General features: G+C 36.7%; 2 protein-coding genes across 2 annotated transcripts in view; one reads left to right on the forward strand and one right to left on the reverse strand.

Annotated features, from left to right (window-relative positions):
- The window catches only part of LOC131070152 (uncharacterized), a 36,661-nt gene extending 25,038 nt beyond the window's left edge, over positions 1–11,623 (forward strand). The window contains exon 4 of the mRNA XM_058005695.2: positions 11,525–11,623. Coding sequence (XP_057861678.2) covers positions 11,525–11,623 — 99 coding nt within the window. The remainder of the gene's footprint in view (positions 1–11,524) is intronic.
- An 8,101-nt stretch (positions 11,624–19,724) lies between these two features.
- LOC131070114 (endochitinase) lies at positions 19,725–21,398 on the reverse strand. Its single transcript, XM_058005633.1, has 3 exons — positions 20,772–21,398; positions 20,527–20,671; positions 19,725–20,371 (listed from the first exon to the last, which is right to left on the reverse strand). Exons 1-3 carry the CDS (start codon positions 21,199–21,201, stop codon positions 19,954–19,956), a joined length of 993 nt encoding a protein of 330 aa, XP_057861616.1. The 5' UTR covers positions 21,202–21,398; the 3' UTR covers positions 19,725–19,953.
- Positions 21,399–23,799: the final 2,401 nt, after the last annotated feature.

Raw genomic sequence — 23,799 nt, forward strand, 5'->3', positions numbered from 1 at the left:
AGGGGAGCTATCTGAAGTGGCCCTTTCACTCCTCGACTCTCAGTCTGGTTCTATCCCGATCTCCTACTCAGCTGTGAAAATCCTGGAGCCCTTCGCTCAAGAGGAACAATAGTAAAATATAATATCCTGTAATACTCAGCCTCTCGGATCCCCTAGCACATCATCTTCAGGGCACTCTTCCCTGAAGTAGACCCTCTTGACAACTATACCTATGTCTCAGCCTACCGACACCTATCCATAGCTGCGTCTCTCTCGACTAGGAGAGAAGCCATCCGAGTCTCTAGCTGGGCCATCTGAGAGTCCCTCTCTGCTAGTCGACTCTCTAGCTACTGAACCTGAGCTTGTAAGTTTGTAATCTGAGCATGCTGCTGATGCGATGACATCCTAATGAGGATCCACCAAGGTGCCTCTATCTGTGGCTGCTTAGCCCGTGATACTGTCATAGGTACCTGCTTAACTGGGGGTCCCTCCTGCTCTAGAACCTGATGCTCCTAATCCCTTGGACCTGATCTCCTGCGTTTGACCACTCGGGCCATCCAATTTGTATATACATCCCTAGCAGATCTAGAACTGCTAGCTCCTGGTGTGCCTCTCGCTACCACTCCCACTGCTTGACCATCTCCCTCATCATCATCTCCCCTATTCCCCCTATCATCATCTCCTCCATCATCATCCCTAGCACCCTGATCTCCTGCATCTCCTTCATATCCATCTCCATCTTCGCTATCATCTTTGTCTCTACCACCCCTCTGTCATCTAGGAGGTCTACGTCGTGGCCTCTCATCATCCTCATCTAACAATGGCTCTAGCTCATCATGTCAGCCTCGAAAACCTATGTGCAATACAATACACGATGTACGCATGTGTCATCCCGCTATCCATCACACCTGGAAGATAATCCCAATCCATAGGTCCTAATGATTGATACTCTGCGTAGGCATGGTCATATGAAATAGAAGGCCCCCAAGTAGCCACATCCAATCTCCAATGAGCATAATGAGCTGTACCCTGTGGTATCCCCTGTATCCTGCCATATTGTCTCAATGCCTTCATACAAGGAAATCGCTCTATGACGTAAGGTGTCGAGCCAATTAGATATCACATCATGAATACATATGGCATCTCCGCTGCATCCTCCAGCCAAATCTTGCAGTCCCTGTATGGCCTCCATATCACAGTATCTAGGTCATCCAAACTCCGTCTCTAGTACTCTAATTTGCCCAGCTTTTGCTGGACAATGACACCAGGATACCCATCAACATAAGGTCTACCTACAGGTCTCTCTTTGTCTGCCAATGGTCGTGTGATAGGTAAATGCTCCCAGGCCCATATCTGAAGCAAAGTCACCCCTGCTGATAACGCAGCTGATCCCTGGTATACAACTCAGTGCAAGTCATGATACAAATGCGCTAACATACATGATCCCCATGAAAATTGGGTCCCCTCTCTCACCATCTGCTCAAGCAGACGACCCCATCCAACAGATAATCCCTTTGACCTATGATCAAGACAAAGGAAGCCTCCAATGAATCCAACAAGCACAGTTGGTAACGTGGCATACCCTAGCTCTAACATCTCTTGCCACGCAATATCATACCCGCCGATCTCGTCATCCTCAAACACACGACAAAGTGCCTCTGTCCCACCCCGCTCGCTGAGATCATAATATACTAAATCGCCCATCACAGGGATCCGCAAAATTCGGTAGACATCCTCGGGTGTCACCGTCATCTCTCCAGTCGACAAGTGAAACGTGTTATGTTCACTATGCTAGCGCTCTACTAAAGCTATCAGTAATCCCCGATTTATCAGAGGTCGAGGCATGTCAAGAAGGGAAGATAGACCACATCTGCTAATGTGATCTCGCTCCGCCTGACTAAGGCGGGTTATTAACATCCATGTCTTCGGGAAACGCTCCCGAGACTGAAGAATGCTAAAGTGCTCCTGCAATCAAATCACTTCATCATATCAGTTTCTTGATTTATCTATCTATCAAATCAATCTATCTATCGGTCTATTTTGCTCAATTGAGAATTTTATCAAATCTCATTGGGCCCCTATCAGTGATGTTCATCTATCATGAGGTCATTATCAATCTTATCTCATCTCGCGCATGCATCGAGATAATCAGAACTGATCAACAAATTTAACAATCAGGAGCATCTAATTTTATCAATTAGATAGCTAATCAAATTTTACCCTATCAAAAATAAAAAAATCAAATCAGATCCTACCCTTTCAAAAATCAAATCCAATTGACAGCAAATTTGAAGAATCAAAAAATAGAAAAACGCATCAAAATCAAAAATCGCGAAAATCATCATCCAATCATCAAAATCAAAAATCAAAAAATCAAAAAATCGAAAAAAGTAAAATATATATATATATATATATAATTTTTCTAAGGCGCCACCCGCGATGCCCGAGGCGCCTGCGGTGGCGTCGGCTGCGTCGCCCGCGACGCTCAAGGCACCTGCGGGTGGCGCCCGCGGCGCCAGTGGTGGCGCCTGTGGCGACCGCCGCCAGGGCTCCACCACCCCCACCTCTTCCCTTCCCGCCCAAAATTTTCAAAAAAACAAAACAATTTTTTTTTAATGTATTTTTTTTTTTTTTAAATGCATGTATAAATTCTTTTTTTTGAGATGCGAATGGATTTTTAAAAAAAAAAATTTGAAAAACCCATTTCACTAATTGAAAAACTCATCTCAAAAATGCAATTTTTTTCCCAACCCATCTGACGAAAACGCTAAAAAAATGATTTTTTATGCTAACAACTAAATTTTTTTTAAAAATCAACAAAGCTAGGTTTTCTCGAAGTATGTATCGGTGGACCGTATGCCGGAGGACGCTCATATCATCAAACTCGCTCGAACCTATGTTGGTGATACGAGATCGCCATTTCCTTCCTCCAGAGCAATTTTTCTCCAACAACTGCAGTGCACAAATGAGGAGTGGAGAAATGAATTCACATTTTTAAACTCATAATGGGGCATTTAAGTGGGATTTTTATTCCACTTATTGTTAGTCATCTAATCAACTAATCAACCTGGCAGGACAATATTTTCAAATTTATTATCGGGAAATGAATCGGATTGACTCTAAAAATCAGAAAATCATTAAAATTTTCAAATCGCAAAAATTTCAAAAATTTAAAAAAAATCAAAAAATCGCGAAAAATTCAAAATCATTCAAAAATTATCCGATTCATCTCCTGAGGGGGCATCCTCGAATCAATTTTTATCAACCAGAGTCTGGGGCATCATATTGAGATTTATCATCTCCAAAATTAAAACCGCATCATATCGAGATTTATCATCTCCAAAAGCGAAACCGCATCATATCGAGATTTATCATCTCCAAGATCAAAATCAATATCATATCGAGATTTATCATCTCCAAATCAAATCAGTATCACATCGAAACCAAATCCGCATCCAATCAAGATCGAATCTGCATCCTATCAAAATCAATATCAACAACATCATCAAATCGAACTTTCTTTGAACCAACGCGTCGTCACACGTCGCTTCAAAGAGGGGCAAAATGTATACACCTAAAAATGGTCTGAAGATAGTTAATTAAATACACAGATATTTGATTAATTCCCCTTCCTAATTAATTGAATTTACAATCAATTTAATTAATTTCTCTATTCATCTACTAGTAAATAAATCTAAATGATTTATTTATATAGTTCATCTCACATCCCCCTTTGATTAATTAATTCTAAATTAATTAATATCTCCCCATACTAATCAATTCTTCTAATCCCTAATTAAGGTTAACAAACTCAAGTTTGTTAAGATTAATTGTCATTTTCCAATTATTTGAATTTCTAAACTCAAATGAGCACATGGCTCCTAACTTTAACTACCCAACCTAACCATCCCCTAACTTAACCCATTCAATCTAATCTTGGGTCTAACTAAATCTATCCTATCTTGCACATTCTAACCTCCTTATCCTAACCTCTCATGGTGTGGATATTCTCTCCTTGAGACACATGGCACTTTTGCCACATGTCTCCTCCCTTGGACACTTGCCCTCTCATGAGCAAGGCTCCTTGACACTTGTCACCACAAAGATGACAAGTGTCCCTTCCTCCAACCTCTTCTCCAACTTCCTCAATCTTGGCCCTTGATATCTTCAGATCAAATCTGGACCGTCGATTCCTACCACCTCAGCTTTGGCCTTGGAAATCCTATAAATACCCCTCATTTTGGAGCAATAAGGATCCCATCTCATATCAATTTAGGCATTGTTACTATAGGCAATTTGCATTTCAATTATCTAGTAATTAGCTTTTGGTTTAATCATAGCATGTTAATCTAGTTTCTTGAATGATGCATTTCATATCATCTCCATAGTTAATCATGATCAAATAGCTACTCAACTCTTGAGTTGTCACTTTGGAGGTCATTGCTCCACTAAGAGCCCATCAATCCAACACTTTCAAGGTCCTCAAGAATAGAGGAAAATGGGACATTTCAAGGAAGGCTTATGGTTTGCATTTATGATTTAGTTTTCAATTAAGCTTTTCAATTACATCTTATTGTCTCATTATATGTGCATGTCTCTTGTACTAACCACATTTTTAGCATCACACCTGTAACCAAAGCTTCATATTCTGCAGTGTTGTTGGTGCATGGAAAACTTAATTTGTATGCTTTTGGGATTGTGTGATCTTGTAGTGTGATGAATAGAATACCTGCTCCTAATCCATGTTGTGTTCCATTATTGATGTCTGCTCCTGGACTGATATTTGGGTGATGTATTGTAAGATATGGATCAAACCTTGGATGTCTGTAAATTAATAGGTAAAGTTGATTTGCCATCCTTTGAAGGGTTCCAAATATTTCTATACTTCATATTTTGATAGAGAGATTTCTGGATGTAGATCAGTTGTGCTAATGATAACTACCTCTGCTGGTTCTATTAGGATAGATGACCTCTCTTGATAACATTCAGGTAAGGTGTCAAATCTCCCATCCTTCGGCGCCTTGAGGAGGTTTTCACCATTAGATGCATCCTTTCTTTTTAGTTTTTCTCTATCTAATGTTGCCAAGAAATGGTTTTCAGCATTAGACCTGATATTGTTTTCTTGATCTTCACTTTTGCGACTAGGAGATTTAACACCCACTTGACTCGAAGATACGTTAGCGGAATCCTTGGTGAAAGTTGTTGTGGGTTTGATTGCATTAAGATATAAGGATATGGCATGGTCATTAGGAAAGGTATCAATGGTGGTATGTCCTTCATTTTCCCAGTCCATAGGTTCAGTATGAATCAGAGGTAAATGATCTTCAGGTTGAATTGTTTCAAAGATACTAGGGGTCACGATAGAGATGTCAGAGATTTCAATATGTATTTCTATGTCTAGAACGATACTCTCGTCAGAATGACCTCGCGCAAGAAGCTCCTGATCATCCTTGGTTAAGTCCATGTTAGCTGATTGTGATTCTGATTCAAGTAGGCTAGTTCCTAACGTTTGTCCTGCATACGTGTGAACTACATCAACACATACATCTTCTTCTTCCCTTTCAATTTCAAGTTGCTCTTGTTTGTTTTTCCATGATAGAAAATATTCTTACTTCCCTCAATCTCTTAGCTACATTTGTTTTTCCATGTTTGATAAAATTGATGCAAATGATTGTTCCTTGGATTGCGTGCTTGAATATGCTGCCTCTCTGTTATGTGAAACAATGACCTCTTGAGCTGATCCCAGATTATTACAACACTGCATTGGATTTGAGTCTGTTGAGATCGTGATTTCCTATCCATTGTATAGAATTTTTAGGTACTGATGACATGTTGATGGAATAGCCTGTATGTCATGTATCCATGATCTTCCCAAGAGTATGTTATATGGTAGGTCCAAGTCTAGAACTTGTCATGTTGTGTCTTTCTGCAAAGGTCCCACTCTGAGGGGTAATATCATAATTCCTTTAGAGGAATGTTCTTCTTCATCATATGCTTTAATGGTGATCTTTTTCCGGGGATCAACTGCATCTTCTGAATAACCTAGAGCACGAACAAGACTCAAAGAGCAAATGTTTAAGCCAACTCCCCCATCTATTAGGACATGTTTAACGAGCGTTCGATGAATGAGGACTTCAATTTGTAAGGGAGCATTATGGGGATGTTGCAAGGAATTAATGCTTGGATATGAAGGAGATGAGATTTGAATAGGATCCTCTGAAATAGGTTTGATGACAATCATGGATATCCCTTGGGAAACTTCATCTTTGGATGTATTCTTTGGTGAAGATTCTATGGAAGGTTCTTGCAAGCTTTCAAGAGGTGTAGGAATAGATGCCTTTGGAGACTCAATTTTCTTATGGGGAGATGATCCTTTGCTAGACATAGGTGCACAATTTTGATCTTTCTCAACCAAATCCTTTAGGGATATCTTTAAGAGTTGCATAAAAGAGCCACCTTTCTTTGGAGATGTATTTGAATCCTTGTGAGATTTTGACATAGTTGGATTTTGATTTTGGACTTGTTTGATTTCTCTGACTTGTATTTTGGTTTGGTATTCCATGTTCCTATGATCTTCAACTATTTAAAATGTTTCTGTTTCCATTTCAGGGGCTTGATTGTCTAAAAGTTGTTTTGATAAGTGATCAATTGTCAATGTAAATGTGATAGCACGATATGACATGAAAAGATGATTCAAGTGTTTAAAAGTTTGCAAGTTTTTCGATCTTTGGTTTTGGAGTGCAATGATGATGATTTGATAAAAACCAAGTCTAGTAGGAATGATATATCCTACGATGTGGGACAAGATTATCCTGACCAAACGTTTTAGTTTCATGATAGAGGATGATAAATCCTAATGAAAAACTATGTTTTGGGTGATCAGTTTATCAAATAGGGTGATAATGCACTTTGAGATGTTTAGATCTTGAAATTGTTGAGGGTGAGAACTTGAAAACCTTGAGGTGTTTATGTTCTAAAGTCTGATTTTGATGGATGATAACTTGACCAAGCGAACCAAGAAGACAATCCAAGCACAGAATGACATAGAACAGGCGTTTATGATTACTGCAAATTGATCAAGCAAAAATTACAGATTTGAAAAAGGCATGCAGGACACAGCTCCAGACTGGCAGAAACAGAGACTCGTACGACAAAAGATACAAGACCATACGACAAACTAGGATTTTCATGTGAAAAAGAACAATCTTGTACGACAAACTTTTCTAAACCATACGACTAAAGATTAATCTCATATGACAAATGACTAGTCAGTACAACAAAATTTTCTGAACCATACGACAAGATAAATTCCTCATATGACAAGGGACAAAACATAGATAAATGTGTTTGTTTGGTTGAATTTTGAGCAATGAATTATGATGTTTTGCTTATGTTTTCCAGTTTTAGATGTCCGATTTTTCGATTTAGGGATGAATACATAGCAAACATGCGATACGTTAAGTGACCTCAAGCATGCTAAACCCTAAGGAAGTTGGCTGAGAAAGAAAACCTTTGCTTGCAAGCTTAGGTACACACCCAATAGCTAATTAGAATACGCCTGCTGAGTCTCATGCAATGGATTCTCAACGCCGTATTATCCGACTCCAAATGCTAATGGGGGCACGATATGGCAAGTGTCTTGGGAGAGTTACTATCTCTCTTGCACAAAGATTTTCACCCTTTCAGAGGTGAATTGGGTAGCTTCTAATTTAACCAGAACTAGCAAGGGATCCGTTCGGCACGTTGAGGTATAATACTCAATTAAGAGGTCTCCCAGCCTTGAAAACCAAGGTTTGCTATACCCGAAGGTACGAAGGAGAGCTATTCCCGAGCATTGCCGTTGACTTGATTTTCATCAAATCACATTTATTTTATAGTGGGTTGGATTACTTGGCGTTAGCCGTTCCCACTTAGGTCGTTCCCCTCTAATCGACCTTAATGGCTAAGAGTTATTAGCTCCTCAGGAGGGCAGACCCGCTAAAGATATGCACTAATGAAAGTAAAAGATGAGTCTAGCTTTCTGATCACCTAAGAAAGGTGAGAGCATACTTGCCTATCATCAAAAACATAAAATACATGATTGTTCATTCCTTTAGCAAAAGACAAGTGTGCTTAGAAAAATTTAAGAAATACACAAAGTTTTGTTGGATTCTTCTTAGGCAACCTGGAAAATAGATCCATTAATAATCATGATGTGTTTGGTTGAAATAAGTCTTTGGCTAGCATATCTTCGACAATCGTCCTGCAAAACTACTTAGGCTGCCAAAAAGCTCATAAACAAACCAGGGTTAGCATTAATAATGATCGGATTAAAATTTGAAAACCCTAAAATTGCAGTCTATTTAAGAAAAACAAAAGCAGAAAGTCGTATGACACACTTTACCAGCTTGTACGACAAAACTTTATATCTCGTGCGAAAGTAGAAATAGGCTTGTACAACACATAAATGAGCTTATACGAGTAAAGAATGATTATCGTGCCAACTCACAAAGAAGTTCGTACGAGCTAGAAAAGGAGCTCGTACGAGTTTCTGAACTAGACCTGAGTAGAGATGAATGTTGATGAATCTTGAGAGGCCAAAAATGATAATTCCGGCCCCACGGTGGGCGCCAAAATGTCGTTCCTGTGAAGTGTATACCTGTAGCTGCAACACAAAACACTCTATAGATCATTACAAGCATGGTTAGCAAATTTAAAACAAATAAAGATAAAACCATGGCTAATCGATCTATTGCCTCCTAATAAAAGCGAGTGTAGATTTGCTCTCAGATCTGTATAAGCAAATTCCAGTGACTTGACAACATCTAGATGAAGGATTTAGGATGATAATGATGCATTTAAGCTAGAAAAGAGAATGATTAAGCTACATGATTCAACAATTATGCTAGAAAATAAGCTAGATATAAGATGCAATTGGCTATAATAACAACGCTCAAATGATATGCTAAGATCAATATGCCTATAGTAACAATGCCTAAAATGCAAATGAGATGGGATGATTATTTCTCCAAAATGGGGTCTATTTATAGGATTTCCAAGGCCAGGGGTGAGGTGGTAGGAATCAACGGTCAAGATTGAATCTGAAGATATCAATGGTGAAATTGGAGGAGGTTGGAAAAGAGGTTGAATGAAAGGGAACATTTGCCATCTCTATGGTGACAAGTGTCAAGAAGCTTCCAAGAGAGGGGACATGTGGCCCAAGAATGCCACGTGTCTCAAGGGAAGAGTATCCACACCATAGGAGGTTAGGATAAGGAGGTTAGGACGTGCAAGCTAAGGTAGGTTTAATTAAACCTAGGGTTAGATGAAAGGGGTTAGGTTTATAGGGGGTTAGGTTAGGTGGTTAAAAGTTAGGAGGCATGTGGGTAATTTGAATTTAAAATTCAAATAATAGGAAAAGACTAATTAGTTCTCAACAACTCATAAATTGATTTGTTTTAATTAATTAGAGGATTAGAAGAATTAATTGAAGATGGGGGGAGAATTAATTAATCAAAGGGGATTATGAAAATGAACCTATTAAATAAATCCTTAGATTTTTTTTGATTTTTTTTGATAGGTAATGGGCCGAAGCCGATAAGGTGTACATACCCTACCCCCTTTGTTGGATTTGAACTTGTGACCTCTATCTCAAGAGCACAAGTTCTCCACCACTAGGCCAACTCAGGTTGTACAAATCCTTAGATTTATTAATAAGTAGATGAAAGGAGGAATTTAATCAAATTGCTTAGTGAATTCAATTAAATTAGGAAGGGGGATTAATTAAATAATTGCTTATTTAATTAATTATCTTTAGACCATTTTTTAGGTGTATACAATATCAAAGATATTTATTTTCAAATCCTTCAAGTACATGGTTGGGCTAACAATAAAAAAGTTTTTATAAGAATAATAGTTGTTGAAAGTAGTTAATTCCATTCTTCTTAAGGTTAATTAAATCAAATTTAATCAATCTTATCGTGCTATAGTCCAATAATTAATTTATCAAATAAATTAATTATTTACCTATTCTTCTAAAGTCAACCAAATCATTAAGTCTTCTAAATTTCTCTTAGTTAATTAATTCTAATTAGTTAACTTAAGTCATGTGATTCCTACAAATCACTTTTCGTAATCCCCACTCAACCTAATTAATTTTTCCTTAATCATACTTATCATTATTCTCCAATTTTTCATTCCTCCACTCATGTCACATCACCTTTGATCCTTTCAAGGAAATCCAAATTCCTTGAATTTCCCCATGCATCCTCTTCCCAAGGAATTTTTAATTCCTTTATCCATTTAGTCTTCCCACACATCCTTTATTTTGGAATTTTTTAATTCCTCCCTCCTTTCCCTAAGGAATTTTATATTCATTTTTTTTTCTCCTAATACACCTTGATCCATGTCTTCCATCCCAAATCAATCTCAACCCTTCATACCAAAATCAATCTTGGCCCTCCATTGGCATCCTCCAATCTATAAATTAGAGTCTTATTTCCTCACAAAACACTACATGTAATCTTCTTCTAATCTTATGTTGCACCTTTCTTCCTCTATCTTCTTCTATCATATCCACATAATGTCATCATAATATCCAAATAATCTCTCATCCACAACAATCCCTTTTCATCCAAATCCATCTATTCCTCATCCATCATAATACAAATCCAATCCTAATCCACCAATCTTGTTATGCATTTGGAGATCATATCCAAACAAGTGGAGCATAAGGGCGCCTCTACTTCATCAAACTCAATCGGAGGAACAAGAGAGACTCCTCTCTTGCAAGGTATAATCTAGTTAGCTTGTTGTTTTCATTTAGCTTTTATGCTTATTTGGATTTAACTAACCCACTAACTTTGCATGGAAGTTTCCCTTGGTTCATTTTGGCACGCTTGATGGGACCCACATCCCAAAAATTTAACCTTTTTTGTAGTTTTTTCACAATTTTTAATCTTAGGTTCCAGATCAGTGTGAGAGTTTGCAAACCAGTGAGTGCGCCTCAATTTCAGTGAGTGCGCTTCTACTTTAGCGCATGCACAGGCGCTTCAACATGTCTATTTCAAATTAAATTTTACTAACCCACCTTTTTTGCAGGTTTGCCGATTAGCGCAAGTGTCACGGCTTCAGCGCTTTCGCTATTCATGATTTACCCCATTACATGTTTTAGGTTTCCTTCTTTTTATTTTTTGCTCCTAATTAGTTAAAATAAAAAAAAATAAAAATAAAAAATCAACTAAAATTAAAAAAAATTGTAGCTTGTAATTCTTCTTAGATTGATACTTGGATTTTTTGGTTAATTGTGCAATCAGCGCGTGCGCAGGCGGTTCGACGTCTGCGCCCTGGTTCTATCGCGACTGCAGAACCCTATTAACCAACTCATTTTGAAATTTTAAATATTGCTTTTCCCGCTAACTATTTTTTATATTTTCTTGTTTTAACGCATACGCATGCACATCAGTGCATCTGTTTTTGCCTCAGTGCGTCCAATCAGGTATAACTGCAGTTCAAATTTTTGAATTTAAATTCATTCTTTTTTCCTGCTTTCGGATTTTTTTTGTAGGCAACAGACTTACTTCAGCGCATGCGCAGGCGAATTAGCGCCTGCACAGGCATTCTGGCCCGTCCGCCTGTGGAACAATGCCTGCACTGTATCCCTTAGGGATTCAGTTACTGATCAATTTTGAGTTTTGCATTTCTGCACCGTCTGCTCAAGATCAGAAACTGACACTACTAAGTCATTTTTCTGCAACACGTTTGATGAAGACATGTTCTTTCCACTAGTTTAGATGTTTTTCATGTATTTTTAGATTATCAAACACTTACTTTTGGGCTTAAAATCTTACAAGTGTTTGTCTCTTTTAGAATAGTTGCACATTTTTATTTTCTAAAGGTTAAAGAACATCATGTATTCCACGTCCTATTTTGTTTCGATTGCATGTATTGACCTTTAGAGGGATTGCCTTCCTGATTTGCCTGGCACTTCGCATAGGCATTGGTGAGAGGGGAGCGACCCAAGTGACTACGTCTGAACCCAAGCATTCCAACTCACTATAATCAAATTGCTTTTTCAGATGAAAATCTTGGAGGACGAAGCTATCTGAGTTTACTCTCATAACGAGCACTTTGTAGGGCCCTTGAGATCTAAATCATGCTTGCGTGACTACTATTGTGCTTGGTACTTTGTTGGGCTATAGGCCTGAATCATTCTTGCGTGACTACAAAGGATAGTCTTCGAACATGAAACCTTACTAAGAACACTAGGAATAGAAGCTACTTGGTTCACCTTCGAAAGGTGGATAATCTTTGTGCAAGGGAGATAGTAACTCCCCCAAGAGACTTGTCATATTGTGCCCCCATTAGCGTTTATAGTCAGCTAGTACAATTTTGAGGATCCATTGCGTGAGACTCAACAACCATATTCTGATTAGCTATTGGGTGTGTACTTGAGTCATCAAGAAAAAGGTTTTCCTCCTCAGTCAACTTCCTAGGATAGCATGTTGTGCTTGGAGTCTCTATTTGCATCAATGGCTAATGTGTTTTCTATGTCTTCTTGCCAAGAGTAGAATTAGTATAAAACACTACCCCTTCAAATTCCACTTTGTCAAATTATCAAATCCCTATTTCCCTCATCTTCATGCAAATCAAATCCCTAATCCATTTTCATCCATCTAAACAATCATCAATCCCCAACCAATATCTCTATTCTATCATTAATCCAATTTGGGGTAACCTTCCCCTTCCTCTTCATACCATCAATCCATTCTTCCACAATCATTTTCATTCCATCCTCAAGGACTTAGCACATTAACCTAATTAAATTTCCAAAATCCCAATCGATCCTAATCAACCAATTCAATCAAATTACCTAGTCAATCAATCAAATCAACCTCATCCTAAGGTCAACACTTTGTGAAAGTTTGATTTAGACCTTTATCTTCAATCAATAATCGATTATCAGTTGGCTCTTGTGCTTGGGAAAGGATCTCCCCCAAGTACCTTTTCTTAATCATTTTGGGTTGATCAAAACCCTAATCCTTTTACCCTCTTTTACTTAGGAACGTAAGGCTACCCTAGGTAGAAGAATGTTTGATCAATTGCAAAGGTCTAAATTTTACCTAGATTGGTTGTCACCTTGCTTGTGGTCCACATCATCAATTCCCATCCAATTCCTAATCTAGGGGCTAAGATGTCATCCTAATCCAAATCAATCTTGTCCTAATCCAAGGACCAATCCAATCAAATCAAACCCAATCCAATCAAATCCAATCAAATCAAGCCCAATCCAATCCAAAAAAATCAAATCGAATCCAATCAATCCTCAACCCAATCCGAATTTGCTAAGTCCTAGTCCTCATCTTCATCCAACGCCACCACCTTTCTCACATGGCTACCCAAAGTTCACATCCAAAATTCAAGGCTTGGTATGAGAAAATGCTCATGGAAGTTCATGAACCACCTCAACCATGCCCATCCAACTCATGCATGCCTCAATTCTATCCAACTTCCACCTAGTCATGTCTCCCACCCCAATCCACTTACCAAGTCAATCCCATAACCCCCAATCCATCTACCCTATCTTCATCAATTCCATCTCACCAAATTATATTCAATCCCAATAATCCATCTTATATTCCTTATCCTTCCTCTACCTTTGACAAGGGAAATCCATCTTATTCCCCATCCATGTCTTCATATTATCCCTCATCCACATACCCATTCGATCCAATATATATACCTCCATCTTCTCCCCCAATCCATAATCCCAATCCTCCATCTAATACCAAACCTCCACACAATCCTAATCCTCCAAAATTTGCATCATCCCCATCCTCCAAGTCCAATCCTATCCAAATCATGCTAGCAAAGGAGATAAAATCCCCACTTCGAATCAAAGTTGCCAAAACTCCTCAAGTCATCCACCTCCATCACCTCCAAATCAAGACGAACCTCAATCCCCCCATCTTCATGATAACACCATCCCTCCATCTACCCAAGTCGAAGCTTCCATATTCTCATCCATCATACAATCCCCACAACTCCAAACATGGCAATAGCTTGTTCCAACACATGCTAGCATAAATTTCTCTTCAACTCAAGATCAAAGCATTCATCTATCTCATGATACCTCTCCATCTCAAAATCCTTTTTTACCCTCCACTCCATCTGATGATATCATCCCCTCCACTTCCTCTCATGATCATATGATCCCTACATCCAATCCTCTCCCTCCATCGCATGGTCCTCTTCCATCTCAAGACCCAATAGTATCTCCCACTCCACCACATGTTCCTCTCCCAAGTCAAGATCAAAATATTCCTTCCCCTCCATCTCACAATCCTAATCCCACACATGATCATAATACTCCGTACGATCCTAGTCCTCCACAAGGTCCCAACACCCCTAGCCAAGTTATCCATGAATCCCATACCTATCAACTTGGCCCTTCCACCTTCATCCACTTTGGTTTCCCCCAAGAGCTTACAATCCCTTCCACATCTCATCCGACTCAAAATGGACTCGCATCTTGTTTCCAAAATAATAAGTATCCTATTGGGAAAAGAAACAATCAAGATGTTGGTATATCTCCTATTCCTCCTAAATCCAAAAGCCCTTCATATAAATTAAAATCCCACCATCCCCCATCATCCATATCCATCTTAGGACCCTATGTTCCAAATCTAAATCCTCCATTCCTTCCATCCATTTTGGGTCCTTACATCCCTGCATCCACCACTCCATCACCTCAAATAATCCCTAAGCAAGAACAACAAAGGCATACATCATTGAATCCCTCCCAACACTTTCCCTCCATCATCTCACCATCCATAAAATCCCTAATCCATCCATCCTCATACACCCGTATCATTGCTATTGGAAGCATTTTGGATGCCAAATCTAAAATGCATAAAGTCAAGAATCCACAAAAATCAAAGGATCAACATGTCCCCTCAAAAACACATGCTCAAGAAAAGAAAAATATGATCCAAAAGAAAGAAAAATCCAAAAGGTCACAAAGGCCCCAAAAGAAAAAATCAAAAACTATGTGGATTCCTGAACTACTCATAGAAGAGATGCATCTCAAAGTAAAATCCAAATTGGCATTCAAACTTATTAATCCAAAAGCTCCCTCCACTCATAAGTCCTCTGATCCCCCATTTTCAAAATCCATTTTGGGTCCTTACGTCTCAAAATCCACTATCTTATGTGCATCACCCCCTTCATCTATTTTGGGCCCACATTTCCCAAAATCCAAATTTTATCCTCCATCTAATTAAAAACCCCCTCCTCCACCACTCCACCACCCTTCAAGGTGTGTGCCAATGTTGATCTTTCACAAGTTTTTCAAAACCCCATCCATTATCCAACATTCATTTTTATAATCATGTCCCTTTAATTCAAAATTTTCCTTAAATCCTTATCCCATCCATATTTCATCCATTCCATATCCTCATCTATTTCTAACAACATCTATGAGAATACCCCCAATTCAAAGAAGCATTGAGGGATACTATCCATGGAACTATATGCTTGAGTCCTCCCTTCCTCCTTCACACATCCACTATCTTCCACATCCACTTATCCTCATCCTTATCCATCCAAACTATTTCAAAAAAATAAAAAATAAAATAAAAATCCATTTAATGGTGAAAACCACTTCTTGTGGTGCGCTGGGTAAGTACCATGATGAAAACTTGGTAAACAAGCATCATGTGTAATCCCCTCATCCTCTTGCACTCTACACACTTGGGGGAAAGCTTCATCCATGCCATCCTATCATCCACATTCCTTATCTTTTATCTGCATCCTATCTACGTTCATCCTCCTTTCATATATTTGATCTTGAATATCCTATCCATATCCTCCATCTCATATCCCTCACCCTATCCAAATGCATCAGCCATTCTTACCTTTGGTCTTGATCATGTTAGAGGCAAAATAATGTTCATGCATGCTTTGGAACACACAAGCCTTAATTCCTCTACCATCCATATCCATTACATATTATCCTTCCATCTCATACATCTTTATCCACCATCCTCCCATCCTTAATTCCACTACCTTTAGTGTGGGGCATTCCACTCCTTTGCAGCATAGTCCTTGGGTCTCCATCATCCTACCCTCCATCCTTTATTCCTCCATATCATATCTATATCCATCTGCTCAATCCATCTATCTCCTATCCAAACAATATCTCCCTCCATTCATCCATCATTTTACCAAACCTTGGTTCTTCCTTGTCATTGGTTCCAATCCATTTATCTTATATCCACAATCAAATCCTATCATATTCAATTGTATTCCCCATCTCATCCAATCCAATCCAATCACATTCCCCATCCCATCCAATCCTATTCAATCATTAATCTTCTTCCATATTATCCAATCCATTTATGATCCCCATCACACTAAACTTTTCCGCATCAAAACTGAGCTTTTCTTGAGCTTATATTGACTTGCACATAATCTAAACACTCATCCATACCATGCTAATAAAATCCAAGTGGCAATCCTCCCATCTACACACCTTGCACAACCAACCTATCAATTGCCTCCCATCAATCTATCCACACTTTGCCCATTGGGATGCATCCTTCCCATGTCTGGCAGTCTATCCAAACCCATCACCTACCCATTGGGATGCATCCTTCCCATTTTCATCAGTCTATCCAAATCCATATCCTACTCTTGGCAAGAGATATCAGTTGGCCATGTGCATGATGTTTGCGAGTTCAAATATACAAATATCAAAGCATTAATTACATTGTTGATTATTTGAGTCAAATATTCATTATTCCAATGAAAACTTATTTAAGCATCTAATTATGCAATCACATAACAGAGCATACATTCACCTCAAAATTATTATGCAAGAAAGGAAAATAGCAACTGTATTATAAGAGGTGTGTAACAATTGCACAAATCTAGGTTTAAGTTCTCAAGGTGATATTTCAGCATTGATATGTATGGTGTAGTAATATTACTATGGTAGACATGTTGTTCTTTGGAAGATGAAACTTTAGTAGTATTAAGTTTATTACTTGTCTATATTTGGCTAATATTCTCTCATACAAGGAAGTCGCCTAAAAAAAAAAGAGTTAATGAGTTAGTCTTTCAAATGATTAAGTTTGTATATCTGTACAAATTTTATTCTTTTACAAGAAACAATATTATTATGCTTGTTAGTTAAAAATAAAAGCTTTACATCTACATTTGTTTAACATAAGTTACATTATGGGCTTACAACCCCCATATATAGATATATAAAGATCATTAAATTCACATCTTGGAACTAGGTAATACTAAAATATTCAAATGATCAAAACCATTATTTTATAAGATGTGAAATTTAATAGTTTTCTAATAGGCTCCGACATGGAGACATGCCAAATTTTTATAGGGGGAGAGAAAACCTCTAATATTAAAAATATTAGTATAAATGTGTTTTACATGAATTTAAAAGTGTTCTAAAAATTATCCATGAGTGATAACAGTTTACTATTGTTCTATTATTGTTAAGATGCCTAGTAAGATTGCTTTATTTTTAGTGTTCTTTGTTATTAGACTTGATCAACCCAATATGTTATGTCTTATAAAGTATTGTATATAAAATATATCATTGGATGTTATATCATGGTATTAATTACATATGAATTTATGACAAGACGACATATGTTGAAAGATGTGTTGATTAGATTAGATATCACAAACACCCTATTGATAAAAACAATCTATTTGAACTATTACATCCTTGTTGGATTCAAAAACTACCTTGAAGCTTTGTTTCAATAATTGTATATGAACTTACATATTAAAAAAATGCATATATAAATTTTGTTGAAGGATAATTATGTAATTATTTTCATTCAATTGCATTTGGTATAGGAAATAGAATATTCACGGAGTTTGGAATGCACGACTATCATCTTAAAATATAATTTGAGTAAATAGAATGAGATACACATGCCATTAAATAGGTAAGTGTTATGTGAACACGTGATAATACTTTTTGTAAATTTTATATTAAAGTTACACACACGCGCGATAAGAGATTTAATGAGTGTGTAAAATGCTAAAATAAAATATAGTAAATGAAACATATAGACCAACATTAGCTTTTCATTTTAAAATTCATGATATGTTTCATAAGATATATATACATAATTTTGATTATATTATTGAATGACAAAGTGTTTTTATTGAACTTAATTACAAATTTAAATTTAAATTTAAATTAGAAAAAGCTATTGTAAAAAATATAAAATTTATAATATAAAACTATAGATGTTTAAAGTGAAATAGGTTCACTACATTGATATTGATAGTGCTACATCTACGCTTATTTGACATTAAAAAAAGTGTTTATATTTAGTTTATGTAACTTTACACATCTCTCTTGCAATTCTAATGACTAAGTTATAATTGCTTGTATAATTCTTATTGTTTGAGGTGAAAAATGATGATGAAAAACTATTGCAAAACCACAAAGATCCAACCACAAACAATCCTATTTCTATAATAAAACATTCACCATACACTAATGAAGAAATCTCAGAACATGCAAATTAACAAATTGAAAAATTAATACCATTCACATGCCAAGTAGGGTTTGATCTCCATTGTCTCCTATCTCCATTGATCTTGTTTGATATATTTGCTCTCAGATTTTGTATACGCACAAAAACTCAACAAAGAATAGATTATCGTTGTGAAGTCGCTTGATCCCAAGAAGGTTGATTGATCACATAAAGTGTTAGATTGTTGATTGATTAGATTGCTTATTAGGGTTGATAATGATGAGAGTATCCTCTTATATATAAGGCACCTTAGAAATAAAAGGATAAGATTAAGAGGTAAAAGGATAAATGGTCGACTAGGATTAAAGGTTAGGTAGAGGAAATAATAAAATATAAAGGGGGTAGGTAAAATAAATGAGTTGTGCCATTGAAGGAAAAAGCTAATAAATTAATTAAATAAATGAAAATTTATTTAATTAATAGAAGAAGTGGGGCCAATTAAATAAATAAAATATTAATTTAATTTAAGAAAAAGATAATTTAAATAAATAAAACTATTTATTTAAATAGGGAAAGGCTAAAAGAGGATAAATGAATTAATTAAATAAATTAAAATCTATTTAATTAATATAAAACTTAAGAAAAAATTAAAAAAAAATAATTAATTAAGTAGGATAATTTTAGGTGTTTACAATTATGATTGTTTTATTTGATATTATAAAATCAAAAGAATTCAATTTTTATTTTTTTTTCGAAATCCTACCAATCTTCTCTACGGTATAAAAGATATATATTCACTACTATGATACATGTCCATCGAGTAGTCTCATATTACAATAAACCATCTATAAACTCATAAACAAATAACCGATAACATAGACTATATCCATATCCATATCTATATCCATATCCACAAAGAAATGGAATTGCTAAATAAATCACAACAACAGTAGACTATAAAAAGAATTCATATCCATATCCATAAAAAAATGAAATTGCTAAATAGATCACAACGAGAATAGACTATAAAAAGATTCATATCCATATCCATAGTGGAATTCCCCGACAAGTTAGTCGAGTTAAAGGACAGTTACTTCTAAAGTCTTTATTCAATAATTTTAAAGGGCAGTCAAATTACCTTATACTATAAAATAATAAAGCAAGATATGATCGAATCACGTTATCAACGTATTATTTAAAATGCACACCGAGCTTGAAATACTAATTCAAAACATGTCAAGTAAATAAAGCAGCCGAAAATCAGGCTTTGTAAAAGCAAAACCCATCTTCCATTCCAAAAACCAGAAACAAGACACGGTTCCTGAGTGCTTACAGTTCGAAGATCCACAGAGAAATAGAGCGATTATTATACTGTTGGCATTTTATTACACCTATTCTTTCTTTGGCTCTGAGGTTTGGATCCCAAATGCCAAAGATTCACACACAGATTATAAAGTAGATACAAAAAGGGCTTTCACACGACCGTTTGGATAATTGGGGATTGTTCTTGTGTGGGTAGGGCCACGGTGTAAGGCCTCTGGTTATAGCAGTCCAGATTAGGCCCATAGTTTACCCCCAATATATCACAATACCTCTTGTAGAACCCTATTCGATCCTCCACCCTGGTATCGAAGCCTATTCCACATTCCAGCCCTCCGTTTATTATATTGGTCAGCATTCCATATCCGGCAACTCTACCCGCCGCGTTATCGCTTCCCGACGGCGTCCAGCTGCCCGTAATGACCTCATGGCACGACGGTTTGGGAGACTGCGCAGTCATCCAGAACCAGATCGCCGTCTTAAACGAGATCGTGGAGTCTCGAGCAACAATATCTGGGTCGTTCAGTCCGTCGAATCCTATTGCGCTCCCAGCCGCTATATAATTATAGTTCCTGCTCAATACCCACATAATTTATACTATATATTTATAGTTCCTGCTCAATACCCACATAAATTATACTATATAACTCAATACCCACATAAATTATAAGGTTTAGATAGAAGTATAAATATAAAAAATAAAATGAAGATACAGAAAATTGTATACCATGTTAGCTGAATTGGCCCCCTGCCATAATATTGCTTGTTAGGATTGCAGGGAGCCTGATTGCCACAGTATGTTCCGCCAGCTCTCTCTGTGAGGAAGCAGTACCCCCAAGCGTATGGACCATCTGGGGCAGTTGCCCACCCACCTGTTCATACGCTTGCTTGTGTTAACATCAATGTAACCAGTGGTTACGAATGAATAAAGTAGGAAATTAAACAACTTTGAAAGGCGATTAGTTTAGTTACCAGTGGTTTCATGGGATGTTTGGGCGAAGAAAGCAGCGAGCTCTCTTTTCTGAACGGTGACATCGCCGGTGGTTCCAAAGCCGTTGAAGGCATTGGCTGCTGCAATGAAGGCATTGTAATTGAAGAAGTTGTTCCCCGTGCAACCCGCATCGTTTCTGTGCTTGAACATTTCATTGAAGACATTTTCAGTAATAATGGAAGCCACACCTTGACCAGAAGGGGATGGTCCGGATCCTCCTCCACACTGGCTTTGGCAACCAGGCACTTGGCAATGTGCAGGAGTGTCACCACACCATCCATACTGGCTGCAGCACAGACCGCTTGGGCACACGGCTCCGCCTACTTGCGACCCGCAGTTCTCAGCAAATGCAGGTGTGCTCACTACAACCAAAGCGACTATTAAACAAACCAAAACCCTAAACTTTGCCATTTTGGTATTGCAATTGAAATGCTTACTCAGGAAGCTACAAAGTCGCCTATTTATAGGATTTCTAATACGCTTCTGACACGCCTCCTAGAATCAAATGAAGTAAGACCTTGTATGCGCATCGGCATATTCCTCCGCGGCCGCCTCACCCCACTAACTCTGTTTTATCACGAGAAGAAGTCTTATCCTTATCCTCGAACGTTTTCAATTGTCAAAGCAATTAAATGATCTTAAATGCATTCATGATGCATCTTTTAAAAAGTATAGTCGCCATCTTTACAAAACATATAATTCAGAAAGACGTCGTTTTTAATTGAATAAATGCATTTAAAATAGAGAATGACGACATCGTGATGAGATCAGGAAGAGAGACCGGAAAACGTATGATGTAGGGTGTGGCGATAGGTTACGGTGCCATAGGTTACAAGCTGTTTAGAAAATCTCTTTTATCCGTCGCGAAGATGCAGCTGCCCTCCGCCGACATGTAAGTTCCTTACGACTTCTAAATTATATCTTGGATGATTGATACGATGTTTCAGTTCCTACCTATTATATTTAGAATGAAGCATTTAAAAGAGTTGATTGGAAACTATTTAAAAGAGTTGAAATGACATGGTGATATATAGACTTGTGGGCCATGTATCTATTTTTTCTAACTATGGTTAATGTTGCGTGCAAATACCTTAAGATCATTTGTATACTAAAGTGTTGTATTAGTGGCCACAAGCTACATCGAGTAGTTATTCTTTGTATTACAATATCATTCAAGTTTCAATTGATAAAGAGAACATGTCAAGTTTGGAAACAACTCTACTTGTTTAAATTTTTTTTCTTGAAAATTAGTTGTGTTTGTTATCAATATTTAAAGTGTAGACAATTTCAAACCGATGAAACATCTAAATTCATGTCGCTTACTCATTGTGGCCATCATGCTAGGTGCAAAGTTTACAAATATTAGAAAGAATCACACATCTTCATGCTTGAGCTTTACAGACGTATCTAAGTTACAATAAAGTAAAAAAGCACAAACCATAATCCATTTGAATCTATCTATGCATTTTTTATCAAAGAGATAAAAACAACATCATTTGTAATCCACAATAGATATGGCACAAGAAAGTGTGATAAGAGTGGAAACATTTGTATGCTTGAGTTAAAGATCTAAAATTTTGGGTTGAATCCTCTTTTTTCTTTTTATTAGTAGTAAGCATTTATATTCAAGTTCAACTCTATGATGGAACAATTCAAGCCTCCCACAATTAATCTTGCTTGTTAATGTTGTTAGAGTTGTCATGTGCCCTTTACATTTTAAGTGAGAATATGTGAGAAAGACTCTCTTCACAACAAAATTGAATATGTATAGAAATGACAAATTGTAAAATGAGGAAGATTTGGTTGAGCTTAGAAAGATCATTTGAAAGTAGTGTAATATATGTTTCTATATGTAGAGCAAAAGATAGGGGAAGAACACCAATAGATAACATAGTTCTAATATTCGTCACCTTATTTTCATGTTGGACCCCCAATAGCCGTCATAGTGAAAACACCATTAATAAATTTGTTTTGTATCAATAGCCGATCATTTTTTGTAATTTTTTGTTCATAATTGGCCCATTTGTGCACCACTATTGGAACATTTGTGCACCACTATTGGGACATTTGTCAACAAGTACTAGTGATTTTGAGTTGATGATTGCTGGAACATCTTTATTTAGGTATCAGGGGACTCTTTGAAATGTGTACTTTTTGACCTTTGTGTGCATAACTGATTCCACAATGTGCATCGTTACTACCCAGAAGCCAGATCAATAGCTATAAGCAATTGAGTCGCATACGAAGACAACTAAAAAAAAATCAAAATCCGATGTACTGTTTAAGATCTTTGGGTGCACAAAATTAACTATGACGGCTACTGGTACTCTTCCCCTATACATAATTGCGAGGGACACAATAAGAAAAAAAAGTCATGTAACAAGATTCTTTGATTCTAGAATTTAAAAAAATAGAAATGCGGCCATCATACCATAAAATTTAGGTATAAGCTGACGTATTTATAGCAGGGTTTACATTGCGCTTATGCTACCCAGTGGACAAAATGGCCCGCCCCCTGCCATGCCTTCCCTTCATCCCATGCCATCGCACATCGCCCATCCCACATCGGTCTTGCTACGTGGACGTACAACCTCCACCAGAACGCTTTCCAAGGTAGCTTGTCGTGAAGTGAATCAGATGGGATATTTAATGTCAACCGCCAAATCTTATTCGTTCTTTTTCTCAACTAAAATAATTTATATTAATATATTTCTTTATAATTTTTTGTTTATTATGCTTTTTAATTATATTAATAAAATAATATATATATATATATATATATATATTTTATTAAATTTTTAAATAAATAGTTATATGTTTAAATTTTTTTAATTTTTATTATTTACCTTTAATGTTTTAAGTTTTACTCGTTTAACTTCTTTTAAAATTTTATTTTTATTGTTTATTCTTTTATGTTTTATTTATTTTTCTTTTTATTGTTTTATTTTTATTAAATTATTATTTTAATAATAAGTTATATATTTAAATTTTTTATTTTTGTTTATTTTA

Source organism: Cryptomeria japonica, chromosome 1 (assembly GCF_030272615.1).
Source record: "Cryptomeria japonica chromosome 1, Sugi_1.0, whole genome shotgun sequence".
Lineage (NCBI taxonomy): Eukaryota > Viridiplantae > Streptophyta > Pinopsida > Cupressales > Cupressaceae > Cryptomeria > Cryptomeria japonica.